This window comes from Seriola aureovittata, chromosome 22, assembly GCF_021018895.1.
Source record: "Seriola aureovittata isolate HTS-2021-v1 ecotype China chromosome 22, ASM2101889v1, whole genome shotgun sequence".
Lineage (NCBI taxonomy): Eukaryota > Metazoa > Chordata > Actinopteri > Carangiformes > Carangidae > Seriola > Seriola aureovittata.
The window spans coordinates 20,607,903-20,629,580 of NC_079385.1; the positions used below are offsets into that span (position 1 = coordinate 20,607,903).

General features: G+C 41.7%; 1 protein-coding gene and 1 long non-coding RNA gene across 2 annotated transcripts in view; one reads left to right on the forward strand and one right to left on the reverse strand.

Annotated features, from left to right (window-relative positions):
- Positions 1-17,931, reverse strand: part of LOC130163834 (potassium voltage-gated channel subfamily A member 1) — a 36,486-nt gene extending 18,555 nt beyond the window's left edge. The window contains exon 1 of the mRNA XM_056368257.1: positions 15,002-17,931. Within this exon, the coding sequence (XP_056224232.1) occupies positions 15,931-17,649 (1,719 nt within the window). The 5' untranslated portion in view covers positions 17,650-17,931 and the 3' untranslated portion in view covers positions 15,002-15,930. The remainder of the gene's footprint in view (positions 1-15,001) is intronic.
- LOC130163835 (uncharacterized) overlaps positions 1-21,186 on the forward strand; it is a 34,103-nt gene extending 12,917 nt beyond the window's left edge. Inside the window, exons 2-4 of the long non-coding RNA XR_008826530.1 lie at positions 6,161-6,274; positions 20,316-20,399; positions 21,025-21,186. This is a non-coding gene — a long non-coding RNA (uncharacterized LOC130163835). The remainder of the gene's footprint in view (positions 1-6,160; positions 6,275-20,315; positions 20,400-21,024) is intronic.
- The last annotated feature ends 492 nt before the right edge of the window (positions 21,187-21,678 follow it).

Sequence of the window (21,678 nt, forward strand, 5' to 3'; positions counted from 1 at the left end):
TTACACTGGAGGAGCTTTAAGTTTAGGGGAAGATTGGTTCACTTAGTTAAACTGAAAAAAGACAAACCATTTCTTCTTTAAGTTGCCGAACAACAAATAATAAAAACATGAATTGGTGGATTTTGTAGGAAACTGGTACAATAAATATTCACACACTTTTACTTATGCAAAAGATTAAATACAATAATGTAAAAATGTCACTCTGACAAGTACTGTCAAAATAAAGTATCAAAGGTAAAAGTAGAGAGGTGTCACATATTATTAGGTTTATATAACAGATTGATTAATATGAATGTACCATTTTCATGTTGTAGTTGCTGGAGGTGAAGCTACTTTATAACAGTGAATCATATTTATAAACTGAAGCTTTTACATTTCCTCCAACAACATATTTGTTAATGTAAAGTTGTTAAATATGAACATATTTTTAGGAGCCAGTGTTGTTTCAGTAGCAGCCTGAGTCTTCTTCACAGATGTAATAAATGTGGGTTTTTTAAGAATGAAGTATTTGGAGTCAGAGTCTGTAACAGCTCATCACCAGAAATGGAGCCAAAATAAATTCTTTTCACCTTAATAAACATGAAGAGATGCCAAAATGTTTTGTTAGAAACACAACCCAGCATCTGATCTGATTTTACTTCTTATTGTTTAAGACTGAGTTTCAGCCTCTTCCTGCCCACGGCCCTGTCTCCGTCTTTTTCTCTTGCCCACGTATTATTTAACAGGCCAGACTGACCTCTGCTCCGTCAGACAGCCGGTCTGCAGCTTGATGTTCGGCCTCGCTGCCTGACATGTCAGTGCAGACTGAAGCTGACCTTTATGTTCCCGCCGCTGTTCGGACTCTATCAGCCTGCTGCGCCATGTCAACACGACACGTTTACATGTCACTTTTAACAACGGCAGGTCTACATGTGACCGCATCAGAAATACAGGCTGCGTTCACTCTGGTATTTAAGAGTCAGGGTTTCATTTCTTCTTAACAGAGGGAGGTACTTAAGGGTGTTGCACAGAATCTCTTAAGGGAAAAGGTTACGTCATTTGCAGCAGTGAAAGACAATTTACAGCAGTACAATTCTTCTGCGTCGTTAAGGGCGTTTCCTGGTTGCAGAACATTATCATCATCTTCCTGGGATGTTTTCATTTTCTTCATTTGTCGCCATAAACTTTGGTCATGTTGCAGTTATGACAGAGTCAGAGGTAGATTTAGGTTTTTCCTCACTTTGGTCTTTTGTGCAACAGTTTATCTGATTCTTTAAGTGTAAGACTAAGACAAGGAGAAAATCTTAGATACTCCAGTGACCATTATAAAGACGCCTTAAGGAGAAGACTTGAGGTTGTTTTTGTGCAACTGTTTTTATTTTAAGGAAACCTTACCTCAGACTTTCAGGAAAATCTTAACTTAAGGTGTTTTTGTGCAGCTGGGCCCCCGGTCCTTCACTTCTGTGAAAGTACCAACACCAGACTGTAAACATGTATAAGTCCTGAAATTAAAATGTCACTGAAGTATAATCAGGAAAATGTACTTAAAAATGTCAAAAGTTAAAGTCCATCCTAAAGTCCTTCTATGACACATTCATGTGTAAACAGCATTTAACTGATTCAGTTGGTCGAAGTGCAGCTTTTTTTTAAAGTTATTTTATACTGGGCAGCAACTAATCGTTAAAAATGTCCTCATTAATCAATTCAATTGAATGTTTGGTTCGTAAAATTTCATAAAATAGTGAAACCTTCAAAATGTTTTGCCCGACCAAAAGCATCAAATCTTTACATTTGAGAAGCTTGAATTATGAAATGTTTGGAAGTTTTTTATTTGAAAAAAAATTCAAAAGTCAATTGGCCGATCGATTAATCAACTAATTATTTCAGCTCTGGCTGCGTATACTGTCGGGTAGTTTCCCTTCAGAATAGAAGTATAAAGTACCGTGAATGGAACATACAGTTTCGAGTAGATTCATCTGTAATAATGCAAAAATATTTACTGATCACGTTGTATATGTAGAATCTAAATCTGCAGGGTGGGGGCTTCAGCGGCCTTCTTTGCCCAGGGCCTCTCAGACTCTAGGATCGTCACTGTTGTACTTAGTTAGATTCCACCACTGGCTAAGAGCCTGTAAATTAAGGAGAGGAAACTGGACACAAACAGCCGAGAGTGAAGCAGAGAGTGATGTGCATCATGAGTGTGTGTCTAATATTTTGTAATCTTATGTAACTGCATGAAACACGACGGGGGGAAAAAAAAGAAAACTCCCTCTGTTTCCAAAGACCCACAAAAAGACAAAGACTGCCACTGGACAAACAAGGTAATGCTTCTGTGGCCTCTGATTGGCTGTGAGCAGTAGCAGTACCCCGAGGTGTCATTATCATCATCGCCATCACCATCATCATCATCACTTTCAGCAGCAGTGTAGGTGCTGCGGTGCCCCGTGGCAGACAGTTACGGGGCTGCACTTAAAGCAGATGATGCAGAAGTGATGGCAGCGGGCGCTCATGTGGAAACGCTGCATTCAGTCAGTCTGGTTAGATAACGTTCCTCTGATGCCTCTTTGTTTGCTTGTTTTCTGCTTATTTGATTTTTCTCTCTGTGCTTGCAGAAGCACCACAGTCTGTGGTGACCCACGCCGCTGAAATACATCTGACACTCAAATATAATCTGCACCAACATGTTTTTAACCTGCACGTGTTTTATGATTTAAAATCTACTATTTACGCCATCGACCTTTGTTACAGCTCCGCTTTTATATTAGTGAGGTTTTATATTCAACGATTTGATATTAAATAGTAAATATTCCCCTGAGCAGGTAAAACTGACTCTAATATCTTCTTCAAAATGAGCTCCCCTGCATCTTCTGATTTTGTTTATTAAAAATGTTTTTTTTTTTTTATTAATTCCCTTAAATTTAAATTTTTTGCTACAAATACAGGACAACATGAAAAATGTAAGTTTACTCACTATTAGTAAAGTGTAGTCTTATTATCAAGCTCTCTATCAGTATGTGTGTACCATTATCCATATGGATTTTTATTAGACTTGAGATATACAGACATGTGTATATATATATATATATATATATATACATATATACACACACACACACACACATATTTATATGTATTCTGTCCCAAAAGAGCAGAGGTTGTATTGACACAGAACATGAAGTCAATTTTAGATGTGATACACAAAGACACAAGAAAAAAGAAAAATCACAATTACAAAGCTTCATCCAATTAAGTATGAACTGACAATTTTCAAAAATCCCGGAGGTTTTTTGGGTTGAGATGAGAATAAAAAAGAAAATAACTGGAGGGAAATTACAGAAATAATTAAAGTTTCTACTGAATTTTTAAGTTTTCAGCCAAAGTCTGAACAATATACAGTATAACTTAACAAAAAAAATGTAATACTTGACATTGAAACTTTCTTTTCGTGCTAATCCAGCCATAGAGAGACTTGCCTCAGCGAGTTAAAGCAGCTAAAACCAACTTTTGTCAGGACCACATCAGCAGGATGAGCCCCACAATCTGTCAAAATGTCTTTGACTGACTGAGTGATCATAGTTCCGTAGTTCAAAATGAATCGGCACAAACGGTTTCTATCAGGGGGCGTTCACAACCTGCAGTGTTGCGAAGATGGAGCATAACCCTAACGTCCTTGTTTGAATTCAGCCATAATGTAATAGAATGCAGAAAATAAAACAGAAATGTTATTTTCTCTTTTTCTTTGTTTTCTTCTTCTCTTGATTATTTCTAGCACCTACATCCTTGGCATCATTATTCCTCAGAGCAACAATGAGGAATCTGTTTATTTGCGTTTCATATGTTAAGCATTCATTAATCACTGAGACATTTGTCAGGATGAGTCAGTGTGGTATTAAAGTGGAGGTGATGTTACCATGTGTGAAATTAGCAGTGGAGCGCCCCCCCCCCCCCCCCCAGTTGGTTCTATGAGCGCAGTTAAAGGAAGCAGCAGCAGAGTTGAGATGGCAGCGGAGGGCGGGAACACCGAGAGGGATTAATTAGCATTCTCAGTAGAGTTTACATATATTTGATTAATTCAGGCCCTCACAATGCTTTCCATTTTAAAGATAAGCGCTCTTCTCCAAGGCTAAACAATTAGGTTACATAAGCTCATATGAGTCTTACATTTCCATGTCACAGACCTCGAGCCAGCTGAGCAGCTCGGCTGAAAACCCTTAATTATCACACGCCAATGAGGCAATCATTTTCTATTTACTCATGCACTCTCTTCTACACACACGGCTCCAGTTAATCACCCGGTGCAGCCCAGGTCTAAAATAACCTACGTGAGGATGTAGTGAACTTCACGTTGCCATTTTGATCGGTCTCTTTTTAGATAACTGTGGGCGCATGCGTCACTGCACTCCACGTTTATTGTGCTGAATGTTTTACTGCTGGTTTAGAAATGATTGGTCTATTTATGTTCAGTAAATTAATGTAGAATAAAGCTCAGCTGACTTTAAATGTCTTCAAGGTTCATTATTTAGTTTCACATTCTTATATTTTACATCATATTATTTCAAAATTATTAAGTTTGTTTACATTGAAATGTATGTTTTTATTTAACATTACAAAATTAATTTAAAAAAATATATTTTAAGAAATAAATTTCCCCTCTATTACTGTCAAAATAAAGGTAAAAATGTCGACAAAAATGAAGAAATAAATATGATGATATAATAAATAAAACAAAACCGATGTCAGATTCTACAAATATTTTTTGACAGGAATTATTCCTGGTTCCATGTTCATAAATTAACACATTAAATATTGTTAGTATTTTAGCATTATGCTAATAGGATGTCAGATATGTTGTTTAACTGATTGATTAATCTAATTCTTCCTTCTACCCTGACTTTGGACAGAAAATCATAGCACTTTCTCCACTTCCCTTATAATTAGCACCAAACTGCATCAGTCTTTCCTGGAAAAATCCTGGTGGTTCAGAAATAGAAATACGACGTTTATATTATTGGACATTGACGAGGGAAGTTTCAAAGTAATTAGCTGGAAAATTGAAGGCCCATAAAATGAAGCGTGTTGCCATCAGTTTAACTCCTAAAGTTCAACTGCCGTCACTGTTTTCATACCTGACACTTCACACCTGAAACTGTCACTTCACCATGAACTGACACTTCGACTGCTTTCAGTGCTGATGTACGAACTGACAGTTCAACATCCTACAGGCTTAAATTTAAACTGAATTTTCTAACGTTATCACTAACAACACTTCTACTGCTTTCAGCTCTTATAGTTCAACTTACACTTCAACTTCTTTCAGCGCTTCTGCTTCAGCATGCACCTTATTACCCCGTCAGTCCCAGCAGAACGCCGGCATCCTTCGCACTTTTAATTGAGGCCTACACACAAACCGATTGGTCTATCTTGCTGTCAATCAACACATCAGCGGCCCCGGTCCTCATGAACATAATGAACCGTCACACTCGGCTGTAACCTCTGTGTGATTGTTGTCGTAGCGATCTCTTAATTTTACTTTGATAGGCTGAAGAACGGGCGACATCATTTCCCCCCTAAATCATATTTAGTTGCGAATGAAGACGTCATATGAGATGCAGATGTTTCAGTGGCAGGTGAATTCAACCATCAGCCACAGACGTGAGCCGTGATGAACACCTGAGCCTCCATACACAAGATTGGTTCTTATGCAACTGGAGGGTTAAATCCTGCCCATCACCAGCACAGATTACAGAGGGGGGGGGGCATCAGCCATGCTTCACTTACATTTTAGGTTTTTAGCTCCAACTACGGCTCAATGTAATTTATGCTAATTACAAGCAGCCAGTGATTACAAAGTCAAGGGTCAAAGGTCACAGTGTTTTGATTATAAATGAGACTCTGGTAGCTCAGTGTTTGTCTTCAGTGAAGCTTCATCATGACTCAGCTGTGGTTGAGAGCGACTGTGGCCTCCAGAGAATCATCTGAATATGAACCACTTACACTTTGTGTTTGTTTGCCTGTGGCTGATTGTTGGTTTTTACATTTATATGATGTTTTATATTCTATTTTTATCTTTAGTACAAAGAGAACTGACTTTGACTCCATTATCGTTGATTGATGATCAGTTCTAGTGTGTTTCAGGAGAATTATCTCTACATATAACTGTTCTGTTTTTTCTCTTTACCAGGAAATGCAGAGGAGCCGACGGATGTTTTCCAGCCCTGAGTAGTGACTGCAGGCTGCACAACAACCTGCGCCAAGAAGGGAGGGATGTGCTGATGTTTTGCTTGCAGAGCTTGAGGTAAAGATGACGGTATGAACATTTTGATAAACTGGAAAAAACGATGATGACAAGAATAAGATTTTGAAAACGACCAGTGAATATTGTGCCGCTGGACACAGACGGCTGCTACTACACAGTTTCAGAAGCTCTGGTGGTATCTCATAATAATCATTTTGAAGGTTAGTGACTTGTTGGCAGCCAGCAGATTTAAACCTTCAAAACCTCCCTTCACAAACCCTCTGACACCAGATATAACACCTGCATCACGTCTCCTACCAACAGCCCACACTGGTTTCTTTTAACCTGTTAGCAGACACCTCCATATCTCTGCACAACCCTGAATTCAATGTCTTCAAAATAAAATGTTACTGTTCTTTAAGCCCTAATCACAGCCACCAACCTACAACCAAAAAATGTGAAAATATGAAAAGTAAAAGAGATTTTGTTTTGCATAAAAAATGTCACCTTTGGAGCCACTTGTCTGAACCAGTTCTGTGTCGCAGCTGTTGCAGTGATGTGAAGAAGCTAAAACACTTTGCACAGAGAGAACCGGAAGACGTAGAGCTTTCAGACCGTGTAGAATATGTCAGGGTTGTGTGAAGACTGAGTCCGGTACAGACCAGAACCAGAACACACCTGCTGTAACTCCACCGAGGCCAAACGGTCCCAGGAGGCGGGAAGTTTTGTTTGTGTTTAACATGGTTTTCATCGTCATGACTGAAGACGTGATAAAAGCCTTAAAGATCCAGATTCTCTGAAAATGGAAAACACCGTTTCCTCTGGAGTCACTCACACTGTCGGCCCGGACGAGCTCAGACCCATCTTTGCTCTCTCGCTGCTTTCCCACTTTTTTCTGAGCAGCAGTGGAGGTTACAGCTGAGGACTGCCACTGTGTGTGTGTGTGTGTGTGTGTGTGTGTGTGTGTGTGTGTATATATATATATATATATATATATTTGTGTGTGTGTTATGTAACTTCCTCATCGCTTTGTTTCTCCTGCTCCCAGCGCTCGCCCAGCCTGTGCAGAGCGGAGCAGGGGTTACAGGGCTGCAGAAGGAAGCTCAGCTAATCACCTCGCCCGTCAGCGTCTCCAGAAATCGCAGGAAAACGTCTCCGTCTTCACGCTTGACAACCGGAGTCAGTGTTAATGCCAAAAGCTTCACTCAGCTGAGCTGCAGCGCCACATATTTACATCTGACAGTCACGTTTTAATGGTCCTAATCATGGCTGATGGGTGTGTGCGGTAACAGCAGTGTGTAATTAGTCGTGCTGCTGCAGCTCCTCAGCGATATTCCTTGTGTTGCTCCTGTCACGCAAAGCTTAACACACCCCCGGATTAAATGCTTTTATGAAGGTAAAAATAGAAACATGATAATGCATCACATGTAAATACTGTACTTCTAATGTGTGTTTATTTATATGAATGGTGGCGGCCTGAGATTACAGAGCGGTTTGGATTAGTCACTGAGTCGGTTTTTCACCATCTCTCAGCTCTCAGTGAAATGAGATGTCAATCAGTTCGACAGCAGCGACCGGATATTTTTGTCAGAGCACAAAAGTTTTTTAATCTTCTCCCAAGTTTTCGAAGGACGCGGTTTAAAAGTCGAAGCCGTCGCACCAACACGAGGCGTTTAAGGTCAAACGAAACACGATGGGAAAATCATTTAGGGATCAAATCTCCATGATTTACACAGACAGCTGTTCAGGGGTAAATGGTGGTAGCTATGAAGAGATTAACAAAACTTTAATTTAAAACAATTTTGCTATTTGACATATTTTTAGAGCAACATGGTCAAAAATATCAGTTTTAAGAGAATCAAATGTACGAATTTCCTATTTTTCAATCTCTTATATTTTCATAAACTCAGTATATGATTTTTCTATGTTTGGTTGGGCACAAAAAAAAACATTTGAAGGCCTCACTTTGGAGCTTGATTTTTCACTATTTGATGACATTTTATAGACTTAAACATTATAAATGAATTGATAGATTTAAAGTCAGGCCTTACAGCTCCGTATTTTCTTCTTCTTCTGTGTTTTATTTGAAGTGTTGATCCATCAGAAGATATAAAACCATTTCAGTGTAGTTTTACATCTCCTCTCTCAGGCTTCTCTCTGTAGCTCTAGTAACAACAGGTCGGTGAGCCAATCAGAAGAGAGGAGGCTCTGAGCCTCTCTTCTGATTGGCTGACTGTTTTCTGACTGATCCAATAAAAATAAAGCAGATTTCAGGTAAAAACACTCAGAGAAACCAAATCTTACAAGGTTTGGATGGTGGATCCAGGTGGGCGGGGCTTGGTGACTGCTTTGTTGTGACATCACAAAGTTCCAGAAGTCCTGACGGCTGGTTTTAAGGCTCAGTTTCTGAATACAGGCTGTGTGCATTTCTCTGTGGACTGAGGCTTTGATACTTTCACAGTATTAATATAGAAGCTAGAGCTGATCTATAATCACACTACACATGGACACAGACCTTTACACTGGAGGAGCTTTAAGTATTAGCTTGAGTTTTGATCTAGTTTTCACTTCATTATTGCTCCGACATTGCGTTCATGATTTCTGTTTGGCGTCTTGTCATTTTGTCATTTCCAGTCGACAGTCTCTGCAGTAATGTAACGTCTGTCACGTCAATGAGGAAATACGTTGATTTCAGAGCTGTCGACTTACATCTGTGTCAATCATGTTTGTGGCTCTGGCTCAGGAAGACGACGTCCCCATTCTTAATTTTGGCCTGCAACGCTCTGATTGGCTCAGCTGTTCCTCCAAACAGGGAAGCAGCTGTCAATGAGCACAACGTCAGACCTATTGGGAAGCTGAACAAATCAGGGATTAGGCTTTGTTATGTGTGAACTGAGCTGAGCGCTTCTGTCTGTCGCCGTCGGCTGCTGGATTTGGTGGCAAGGTTCTGGACGGCTCGTCAAAGGAACTGGACCCGGCCCAGTCCCTGGAAGGATTACTGAACGGGTTTACTGGGCAAGAGATCAGGGGGGAGTCTGGGAAGTGACTGTCAACATTTCTTGTGGTAAAGTTAATCAAACAACCACAAAGAAACACAAAACAACTACACACAGATGCGCCATTTTTTCTCTCCGTCCAGACGGCCATGACACATCTTTTCATGTGACTCTGGGTAAAACGGCTCGTGGGAATTTGCTTTAAGACCTTGAAACAATACTAATTTTAGAGTTATTTAAAATCCATCCATCCATCCATTAGCTTTACCTCTTATCTTTTGGAGGGTCACATGGGGCTGGAGCCAATCCCAGCTGACACTGGGCGACCAGCTGCTAATTAAAGTTATTAATGGACATCAGGGTAAAAGCATTTCCCACTGACATATTTATTCCTCAAAATGTCTGTGCCTTTACCCTCTAAAGTTTTGTGTCCATACAGAAACTGTCAGATCTAAACCTCAGCAGGTAATCCTGAAGAATTAAAGGTTGTTTTCCTGTATCCGTGGATGATGTTGACCCCCCCTCATTGGTCGGGCCGCAGCCGACGGCTTCCCCTAATTGGGATCTGCAGAGCGGCCGCCTGTTCACCAGATTACAACCACGGCTCTGCCAAAACGTACGAGTGTTGGACGGCGTCCCGGGACTCGTGGATTGTCCTTATATCCGGCTAATTGATGCGTCCAGCAGATAGCGAAGGCTAAAGAGCGGTTTAGTCTGATAAAGCCACACGGCAGGAAACAGTTGAGATGAGGCAGCAATATAGTGGTTAAACTACATGGCCAAAAGTATGTGGACACCAAAATATTAAATGTGATTGGATAAAGTACTCTCATAGGCTGTAGCATTAAGATTTTCCGTCCCAGGTACGGGTACAGGCGTGTCCACATACTTTTGACCATATACAGATTTTTACATGCACAATCTACAGAAGTTAAAAATGTTATTCTTGAACTTTGAAGCTAAAACTGAGAGAACAATCTCACCACAAGGTCCATGTTGTAGCTGTTCCACAGCTTTCAGTCAAATCACATGATATTCATCATGAAGAGTTTGACCAGCTTTTTGAACTTTACGAACATGGACAGGAAGTCAATCAAATGGAAATTTGAAGATCTAAAACTGAGCAAACTCCACCTACTGATGAAGATCATGTGATGTGGTCAAAAGGCCAAGAATAGCGACTTAATTGTAGCTCAGCTTTTACTCAAATAAGAATTAAAGGTCTTAAAGGGACAGTCCGTAAGTCACAAGCCACATTCGTTTACACATACTCTGACTTTTTCCTCTAGCACCATCACCAGGTCACATTTTAATTCGTCCAATCCTTTAGTTAATAACCAAATTGTGTTTAGTGCTAATTAGCAAACATTATTATGCTGGCAAGCTAAACTGAAATGGTGAACATTGTACCTGCTGGACATCAACATGTTAGCATCATAAAAGCCTTGAGGATAACATCTCCTTTGTTTTTAAGCACAAATGGGCCAAGTTTAATTACGGTACATAAGCTAATGAGCACATGTGCTGAGGTTTGTGAATGTATGAGAAGTTATAACATCGTCCCAACACACAAAAGCCTTCACAGTTTATGCTCCTGTCATGTCACGTCATATTCGTGGGTTGTGATTGTGAACATTTGGCTTTGTTGATGCTCATATCGCCTTCAGCCACTGTTAACATACATACACGTTCACATCTGCCACTCCTTCACTTTCTGCTCAGGCATGAACATTTGAATATAACATGTAAAAAGGAGGAAATTGGTGAATCTGTCACTAGTGTTTACTGGTGTTTTTTAAAAAAAGAAGTCAGGCCTTAACAACCAATCGGGAGGATGCACAAGAGAGGATGGTGATAGAGGCTGTAATTACCCAGTGAAATCAGATGAAAGTAATAAAAGATGCAGGCTAACATGTACATTGGCTTTTGGTCGACTGCATCCAGATGCTGCACTGCTGGCGGTGTGTCGGCGAAGGTGAAGCCACGTGGAACTGCACGACAGATTTTTGTCCTGCACATTTCTGCGGACTGAGACGATGCTATATGACCGTTTTCTTCACGCAAAAAAAAAAACAAAACAAAAAACAAAACGACTGTTGTCCTGGTTGTAGAGTCCACATACTGTGGCAAACAGGAAAACAATTGAATAAACCAAAAATGTTATGTAATCTAACTGGATTCAGGCAGCGAGGAGACCTGGATCGCTCACAAAAATCAACAGAAGAGCCCCTGAAATGATTAAAGGCAGGAGGACAGAGCTGATGGATGATGAGATCAGCAGAAGCTGAGCCAAGATGATTTAACCAAAATAATAATAATTTTCAGATACTTGACAGGGTGGACTTAAATGTCCCATGAATGGGTAAATATTCACAAAGCATAAGATGCCCCCGGATTAAATATTCACACTGTATTAACCGAGTGTTGAATTCAGCCTGAATCACACGGCAGTGAAGGAGGTCAGTCAGTCGGTTAATGACCGAAAGTATTTGGACAGTCACATCTACACCAGTGTACATGTGTTGAGGTTGTTTTTCACGGCCCCAGTAAAGACAGAAATCTTAAAGGAGCTATTTGTAAGTTTTGCTATTGCTACGTAGCAAGCGCATTAACCGCTTGCATTAGGTGATAATATGTCCTCTGAACAGACTGGACGCAACAGCGACTCGGTATTGGAAAGTGATGAGATGCACTGCAGCTAGCTGGTTAGCATGCTAACTCTAAATAGAAGCAAAAAAAGAGGGTTTCTTTCTACCAAATAGAGGAATGAAGTTTGATGTTTAACTTGTAACTGATGTAAAAAGCTGTTAATGCTAACGCTAGTTATGAAGCAATAGTAAAACTTACAAATAGCTCCTTTAAGATGTCTCTTTAACGGGACCATGAAAAAAGCTGCAGTGCATCTCGTCCCTCTGCGATACCGGTCAATAAAACTTTCTATGCTTGGCTCAGGTGAAAAGGTTGATGCATGAATAAAAACAAAATGTGACAAAGAGCAATGGAAACTAACTTTTCCTTTTCCTCACATTAACACATGAAACAAATGTCAGATCTCCATCATGTTCTCCACCTGGTTTTCCATCATCTGAGCTTCAATGGATCTTTGAATGACCTCATCTTCTTCTGCAGCTCCATCAGCTGTTTCCCTCCATCAACCAGTCGACTCATGTCCACACATCAGCAGAGGAGGGAAGCAACGTTCATTTGCAGATTATCTTTTAAAACTTGGTTAAAATTTTTCCTACATTTTGAAACTTCCCTTCGGTAACGCACCCCTCCCTCCCCAGCCACGGGTCGCATCTTCAAACGTATTTCAGAGATCTCACAAATACTGTCTGCTTGAAATAATAACAAGTCTGTTGAAGCGAAAACCAACATTTTCATCCAATATTTGCAGAGATTTCACAGGCCACTGACTTAACCCACATCCTAAAGAGGAAGAGCAGAGCCGGGTGTCGACGTCTGTGAAAATATTGGATGTAGATTTTGGTTTCACCCCAGTGAACAAAAGCAAGAATCTGTGAGATCACAATAATCGCTGAACGACTTGAAGAGACAGTTTTCCCAGTTGTGGTCTGAACAGAACCAAATCCAACATCTGTGGGAAGAACTGGATCACCAACACACAGCGGGCCCCGTCCCCTTTCAACACCTCCACTGTCACACCTTCAAGTCAACAACTGAGCACAATGGAGCTTGTTTTAAATAAATAAATTGACGTTGATCAGTTAAAGGTTCAAAGCCTCTGCAGTAAATCTCTCTCAGCCTCCGACTCTGACTCTGCTGGCAGATCTCCAGTCAGTTACTAACACACACTTATCCTGATGTAATGATCACAGTCGTCCTCACTCTGCTCTGTCAGTCCGTATCATTATCCTCTAAACAACCATAATGTCTGCAGTGTTGACTTCACGCAGCTGCTTATAGACTGATACATTAAAGCACAGTCTGTATTAAAGGACTATACCTGGTTTTTTTAACCATTTCATCATAAAATGTACAATTTACATTGAAGAACATTTTCCAAAGAAAGATCAACCTTTTTAGATGTTTACATTTTTTTTATTTATTCTTCTTCAATTTAATCTAATTTAATTTTTTACATATGTATTTTATTTTGTGTAAAAAAACATAATCCATTATAAGGATTTTCCATGCGTGTTATTTGTTTTATTGTTTGGTTGCCAAACTGTGAAATGGATGGAAACCAAAGCATGTTTTAAAAAGTCTAAAACACTACAGTGAACTTATTTTAAAATTAAATTAAATATTTTACATTTGTCTAAAGTGTAGTTAACTACAGCACAAAAAAACTCCTGTTTGGTCCTTTAAGACGCCCCATGTCCCACCTCTGCCCATGTCTCTCAGGACAGGAAGAGGTAACACTCACCGTAGCAGCTGATTGGCTACACACCTGTCGACTGCAGCTTTGAACCAAACTTAAACAATAAAGACAAAAGTCTCACATCCACCCTCAGCAGAGGGAGGAGGGCGTTCCTGCAGGATCGTCTCAGAGGAATGAATCACCACCACCTGCACTCAGCTGCTCTACAAACCTCTGCATGTGCATTCATCAATTCCCCCATTCACACAAACACATCACCTCTGTGACGCAGTAACCGGCTTTGAAAAGTTTCCAACTTGTCAAACTGTTCAAACAAAACAGAGACTCGGTCAAACTGCCTTTGGGTCGTTTTCTAGCAACAACTTTCTTTGTTTAAGCTTCTCAAATGAAACTGTTTTATGTTTTTATGTGACTTGTGTGACACAGGACTGAATATCGTTGGGTTGGTGGTAACCATAAAAAACAAGTGATAAATCAAAAAAAGTTAAAGTACAGAAGTATTATCAGCAAAATGTACAAATATCTAAAGTAAAAGTACTTGTTCTGATTAATCCTGAGTCACTGATGCTTCAGCAGCATTTTACTGTTGGAGCTGCTTTAACTACATCACATACACTAACATCCACTGGCTCCCAACCTGGGGGTCGGGCCCCTCCAAAGGGTCACCAGATAAATCTGAAGGGTCATCAGGTGATTAATGCGACAGGAAAAAAAAAAAGTTTTGAGTCACTATTTTTTCTTTCTTCTTTCTTTTGTATATTTGTTTTTGTCTTTTTGTGAAACACTGGGTTTCAAGTGAAACCATGTCACTACACAGATATTTTATAATGAGTCACAAGACAGTGGTGGAAATGAACATTTACTCAAGTGTTTCATTTCAGGGGGAAATATTATGATATATCTGCGATAAACTCATATCAGACAATTTACTGGTCCATCTCTCATCACAGGAGGGAAACAAGTGGTTTAATCTTTAACAAGATATTGTATCTTATAAGTTTATCATGTTTTCTTAAATGTAAAATCTTAACCTGTAAAATAAAGTAACACTAATTGTAATGCAGTAAAAAGTACAATATTTCCCTCTGAAATGTGGAGTAGAAGTATTACGTAGCAGGAAATGGAATAAAATGAAGTAAACTACAAGCACTTCAAAGTAAAGTACTCAAATATCTGGTCTTTTTTTTCTCTCCACCACTGGTTACAGATTTATGTCTATAGTATGGAACTTGGACATGAGGGTTTAATTCGGTCCCTAATTACACTCCATACATGAGGAGCTGTCCTTTCAGCACTGGTGCTGAATTTATGGAGTGATATTAGGGACAAAACTGCTCCATATCTGGACATAACTGATGCTTTTCAAAGAATTCCCATCAAATAAAAACACATTTTTAACCCAAACTGAGTTAAAAAATAATCAGCTGTTTGCTTCAGGACACTAACCTGGTATCAGTGTTGCTTGATCTCTCCAGATGGTCTCTGCGCTGTCCTCTTTTCTTGGCTGTCACTCCTTCGGTTCACATACTTCCACATTATGTCCTTTTTTTTTTTTTTTCTTAAAAATTCAAAAAGTCTTCTTTCTTTAGTTTCAAACGAAGATAAACAAGGCTGTTGTTCAACGTCTACAAATCTTCTCTTTAGGTTCTCTGAGGGTGAAAAAGGAAAAGTGTTTCACCTCTTTGACAGAACCTGAGTGGAGGAGAACAGCTGTCTGCATCTCAAAAAAATATACTTGTTTTCTTTTTTTGTTCTTGTTCCTCAAAATCTACAATAACACCATAATCCAATTCATAAACAGTAGGCCTATGGGAAATATGTACAGATTTGCTGCAACTTTTCAGTGTAAACATAACGACTAAATGTTGGGAGGATACGAAAAAAAAACAAAAATTTGGCTTTTTCTTTTGTTGCACTACAGAGTATGGACTGTTTCCTACATTATGTACAAAGAGTACAGTACTAGTTGGTGCTGTTAATCCTCTCCTGATGTCAAGTAATTATTCCAAGTCCTGCTTGTCCTTGATTATCTGTAGCACAGGCTACATGTCCTATTTTCCCTCCTCAAACTAATTCATCCATGAGTTAATGTTCTTTAGGTGTTCCTACTTTATTAAAGGGCCACTGTGTTGCATCACATGCACCGTGGTTTGTTCATAAACTCCTCAGTTTTTCCACTAACGGATGTGCTCAGGGATTAAAATGTGCTTTTTATAAATGAACCCCAGTCGCTCTTAAAACTTTTCAGGATTGAGATGTGTTGATCCTCCTGGCTGCCATGTGCAAAGACTTAAGAGCCCATTAACGGGGGTTTATTCTACACAACTATGGGCCTTAATAGTTTTAAATAAAGTGAGGGCTGCAGGTCTGCAGGTCTACAGGTCTGTCTCCCGCGTGTCCAGGCAGAAAGCGTAAAGGGATCTCTTGAAGTCCATGCTGCTGTTCGCCTTGATGTTCGCCTTCTCCGCCGAAGCGGCCGCGTCGTTGTTCTCCACGTCCTGCGACTTGGTTGACGATTTACTCCCTTTGCGTTTGAGCTCGGGGCTCGCGCGGCCGCTGTTGGGCTCGTCCTTCAGGGAGGACTGGTCCTGGTCCGTCTCCCGGTGGTAGAAGTAGTTGAAGTTGGACACGATGACCGGCACCGGCAGCGCGATGGTGAGCACGCCGGCGATGGCGCACAGCGAGCCCACGATCTTTCCCCCGACCGTCACCGGCCTCATGTCGCCGTAGCCCACGGTTGTCATGGTGACCACGGCCCACCAGAAGGCGTCAGGGATGCTGGAGAAGTGCGACTCCGGCTCGTCCGCCTCTGCAAAGTACACGGCGCTGGAGAAGAGGATGACTCCGATGAAGAGGAAGAAGATGAGGAGGCCCAGCTCCCGCATGCTGGCTTTCAGGGTCTGCCCCAGGATCTGGAGCCCCTTGGAGTGTCTGGAGAGCTTGAAGATCCTGAAGACCCGGACCAGGCGGATGACCCTCAGGATGGCCAGAGACATGGCCTGCTGGCCGTTCTGGTGCTCCTGGCCCTGCTGCTCCGCCAGCTCCGTGCCCACTGTGATGAAGTAAGGCATGATGGACATGATGTCGATGATGTTCATGATGGTCTTGGAGAACTCGGACTTACTCGGGCACGCGAAGAAGCGCACGAAGAGCTCGAACGTGAACCAGATGACGCATGTGGTCTCGATGATGAAGAAGGGGTCGGTGAAGGTGAGGGACGGCCGGGGCGCGGTGCTGTTGTCCAGCCGGCTGGTGACCGGCAGCTCCCTCTCATCCCTGAACTCCGGCAGCGTCTCCAGGCAGAAGGTGATGATGGATATGGTGATGACGATCACGGACACGATGGCGATGCCCCGGGCCGGACTGGAGCTCTCCGGGTACTCGAATATGAGCCAGACCTGTTTCTGGAACTCGTTCTGAGGCAGCGGCTTCTCCTCCTCCTTTATAAACCCCTCATCCTCGCGAAACCTCTCCATGGCCTCCTCCCCCAGCTGATAAAACCTAATCTCATCCGCGAACACATCGATGGACACATTGACAGGTCTCCGGATCTTCCCCCCCGACTGATAGAAATACAAAATCCCATCAAAACTCGGCCTGTTGCGGTCGAAGAAGTACTCGTTCCGGAGCGGGTCGAAGTATTTTATCCTCTTGGTCGGATCTCCCAGTAAAGTGTCCGGGAACTGGTTGAGGGTGCCCAGCTGGGTCTCGTACCTCAGCCCGGCTATGTTGATGAGCACCCTCTCGTTGCTCTCCGTGTCCATGTCCATGTCCAGCATGTCCTCGTCGAACAGATGAGGACTGTGGTCCGCGCGTAAAAGCGCATCCATGGCGTTCTCGCTGCAGCTGAAAGTGTTGTTCATGTCGTTGATTTTCCAGGAGCTCTGGAGCTGATGCTGCTGCCGCGGCTGCTGAGGACTCCCCCGGGTGTTCAGCTCCTTGCTGTAGTCCTCTCCCAGTCCAGTTTGAACGAAGCCCGACTGAGGGACATCCAGCGCGTTCCGGCAGCTCTCCTCGGCATTGTTGCCTCCACCTCCACCTCCACCGCTCCCTTTAGCGCCGCCGTTCTCAAAACTCACCAAGGCTATCTCCATTCCGCAGCCATCCACAGTTAATGTGTGAAAAATAAAAGAGACTTGTTGAGCTGCGGCGCGAAGACCATCCTCTCCGATATTTGTTCAGGAAATCAAAAGTTAAAATAATAAATAATAACCTGCAGCAGATGGAGCTGACCGGTGGATCAGGGCCGGGCTCCTCTTTACATCAGTGCATATGTGCTGTTGTTGTTAAGGCTTAAAGCCGCCGCTGCTCTGGATGAAGTAAATATTAAAAGCAGAGGAGAAGGAGGAGACCTCTCTCTCTCTCTCTCTCTCTCTCTCTCTCTCTCTCTCTCTCTCTCTCTCTCTCTCTCTCTCTCTGGGGGCGGAGACGCGCTCAGTTTGTTCTCTGGGTTTATGGAAGTGGCCACATGCTGTCACACTATCAGCTGAACGGTTCACATTTTCTATTTTCAACATTTTATAATTAGAAAAGACAAAAAAAAGGAAACAGCATTCATGATAAATCCTCCATCTGAGCTGATACCAACCTACTGTATATTATATATATCCAATGAAATATAACATAAAGACACATGCTCTTATTTTCTCCAGTAAAAATACCAAAATACTTCAATTCAAATCAATTATGTTTGAACTATGTTTTTATTTCCTTTCTTCCATGTCCCATGCATACACTGTAAATAAAGATGGACGTAGCCTCTTTGACATCACCCACAGTTTCTTGAAGCTCAGAGTGAGCTGCGCCACTGTCGCCATCTTGGCAGTGCTTGACTCCGCCCTCAACTCCTAGGTTATCCAAAAGTGGTCAAAGAGGAGGGGCGTGTGTGAAGCCGATAAGTAATGGTTGTTTTTCATGCCCACTGTAAAGAGACATCTTAAATGAGCTATTTGTTAGCTTGGCTGATGCTACGTAGATAGCGTTATCATTCATGGCTTTTTACTTATCAGTCACAAGTTCAGCATCAGACTTCATTCCTTCACTCGGTGGAAAGAAATCCTCTTGTTTTGCTTTTATTTCTTTTTCATCTATCACTCTTTTTCTTCTCCTGAAGTTGGCATGCTAACCAGCTAGCTGCAGTCTGTCTCATCACTGTCCAGTCTGCTCAGAGGGCGTATTATAACCTCTTGTCTTGTAAACGCATTGTTGCTGAAGCTCTCGGCAAGACTGGTATGCAACCAGCTGTTAATGCTAACGTTAGCTACATAGCAATAGCACAGACTGACAGAGCAGTCTGTGCTATTAGCATGCTAACCCGTAGAATGCAGCGACTGTTCCACCTCAGCCAAGTGAAAAGTTTTTTTGCGATATTTCCAGATTTTTATTTTTGTTTTAAGTCAACATGAAGAGTTTAGAAATGCTAACATCTGCTGAGGAAGATCATGTCAGATGATCAAAAGCTCCAGAGCTCATGAAGAAACTGCAGCTTCCAAGGTCAAGATTTTTTTTTTCCCCTCCTGAAATGATTTTCTCTCCTCGAGTCTTATGTAACACTGAACTGAACCCTCTGTGTGTTGTGCTGCACTCGGCCGCTCGCTGCTTAATGCACACACATCCATCTCCTTACAGTCCGAGCACAAAGGCCAGCTTTCCACATGACGTCCATGGACTCTTCTCTTTCACTCGGCTCTTTTTGTTGTCTTTGTGTCCGAGTCCTCTTCTCTTCTCTGTGGATGGAGGGTCGGGCCCCGGGGCCACACTCTGCTCTCTGCTGTTTAACCGGATGTTTACTCGTCCTGGAGGAAGATGGACAGTCTTTCTTTACAGCTACAAACAGAAACTTGTGTTTCTCTGTTATAAAAACGGACTACACTCACTACACCCTGACTCCACATTAACTCCCTGAAACATCAATGTCTTATAACAATTAAACAAAAAGAAAAAAACACATTACAATTTCTTGTTAGCTTAGCATCAGCAGCTGTAGCCACAGTTTCCTGTCTCATTTGTTCTGTATCTGTATGTGTTCAACATGTGAAGGGTTTTATAGCAAAGAAGACCTGAAAACACAAGTTCGTTAGCACAGTGGATTTATATGGATTGATGCATAATTCAAAATGCTATGCTACGTAATGCTACCTTCCTTGTTAGCTTAGCTACAAACCGATGGCCCTCTCCTTTGTCACTGTAGCTTAGTAAAAACAATGTAAAAGACTAACCAGCTAACTAGTTTTTACTCTGTTGTGTTTGTGGACACTGTGCAGCAGGTTATTATGACCCATAGTTACTGTACATTTTGTTGCTAGGCAACATCTAGTGGTCATAGTAATGATGACAGGAGCAAAGGGAAAAGTGTCTGTGATGTAGTGTAAAGAGAGACAGAGTCCACGTCAGGAGGTGGTGGATGGATGTGACACAGGAGAGCGGTGTTCGATTCCCATGTGAAACCAGCTGTTCATGTTGTTCCTATTATCCATGACAGTTCATTGTTATTATAGTAACCATGACAACAAAGATCATCTAATGTTGAGAAAGTACTTATTTTAACCCAAATCACCATCTTTTCCTAAACCTAACCAAACCATGACCGTTAATGTAGTAACTGTGGCGACGAAGGTCCGGTATGCCACTGTTGGTACAGTCCGCTTGTTTATTATTGTAACCATGGTGACAGAGGTCTGGTACGCCTGTTGCCGTGGGGGGCAGAACTTATCAGTAAAAAGTTTGCGACGTTGTATTGACTTCCATTCATTTTTGACAGTCTGACCCAAACCTGAACCAGGACTCAGAAACGACATCTTGACTCCTCAGAACCGGACTCTCCATGAGGCCTGGTCCCAACAAGGTCAGTGTTTGTACTGGAGAAGGTCCCAGATAGGTAAGATGTAAAAATGTGTCCAAACACACACACACACACACACACACACACACACACACACACAGCCAGCGGACCCTCGGAGCCTGAGTGTGTCGGTTTCTAAAAGCAGAGAAGGTGACCTATTTAAAAGGTTAGTTTCTTCGCCCCGTGGGTGGATTAGGAAAACAAAGCACGAGCACTATATTTATCCTTTTCCTTATCTAATGCTCCAGCCTCATCATGATAAGAACTATGTGCATCTCCCCGCCCCTGGATTAGTGCACTGTCCTCAGACTACTGCAGCCATGAATAATAACTCGCCAACATCCATCCCACTGTGTGACTGGCCACTGGCAACGTTTGCGATTTCACGCACTGGATACAGCCATTAGGATGTTTTTACAATAAACTTTATTTAATATTTGCCGAGCGGACGATGGCGGCTTTACGAACGTGAGGCTTCCTGCTGTTCAGGGAGGAGGAGACGAGGACATGGGAAAAGAGCAAAGAGCTCAGAGATGTGGAGATTATTTCTCATTTTATGTGTGTGTGTGTGTGCGTGTGTGTGCGTGTGTGTGTGTGTGTGTTTTTTCACATCATGTGTTTTACACAGATATTTGTTCTTGGACAAGAGGCCTGTGAAGGAAACATGGCAGCTGTTGAAGACGTCCTGTTCATACAGTTACAACTAATCTGAGCCTAATTGCACCGTCTTACAATGAGTGTATTATCTTCAAGTTGAAGGGTATTTGATCTCATGTGTAATTAAAGACAAGCTGGTTTTATAGACTACATTAAACGTCTGTGCAACTAAAGTCAGTTTAACTGTGATTTCTGATCAAAGCTAATTAAGGGAGACTGGGACGGTTGTTACACTTTCAGTTTCTCCAAAATCACCTGATTCACACAAACTCAATTTAGTCTTTATTCCACATGTGAGGAAGCAGCTCCCTGTGACACACACACACTGTTTTGGAAGGAAAACACTATTTCTAAGGTAAGAAAGTTCATTTCTTTACTTAATTTATTTTCGTACCAGCTCCGTCTGCTCTGCAGTTCAACTCTTCAAATTTAAATCATGTTTACTGTGAGTCTGTGTGGATTTTATTTTAATGCTAGCTGTCAGTGCTAATGGCTGTTAGCTGTAAGTTAAGCTAGTTCTCGGCCACAAGAGTCTGCGTTAGTTGTAACAACAATACACACAATCACTGTTTTATTATGATCACTGCTGTGACTGAGAGTAACCAACATACTTGGCTCACACTCA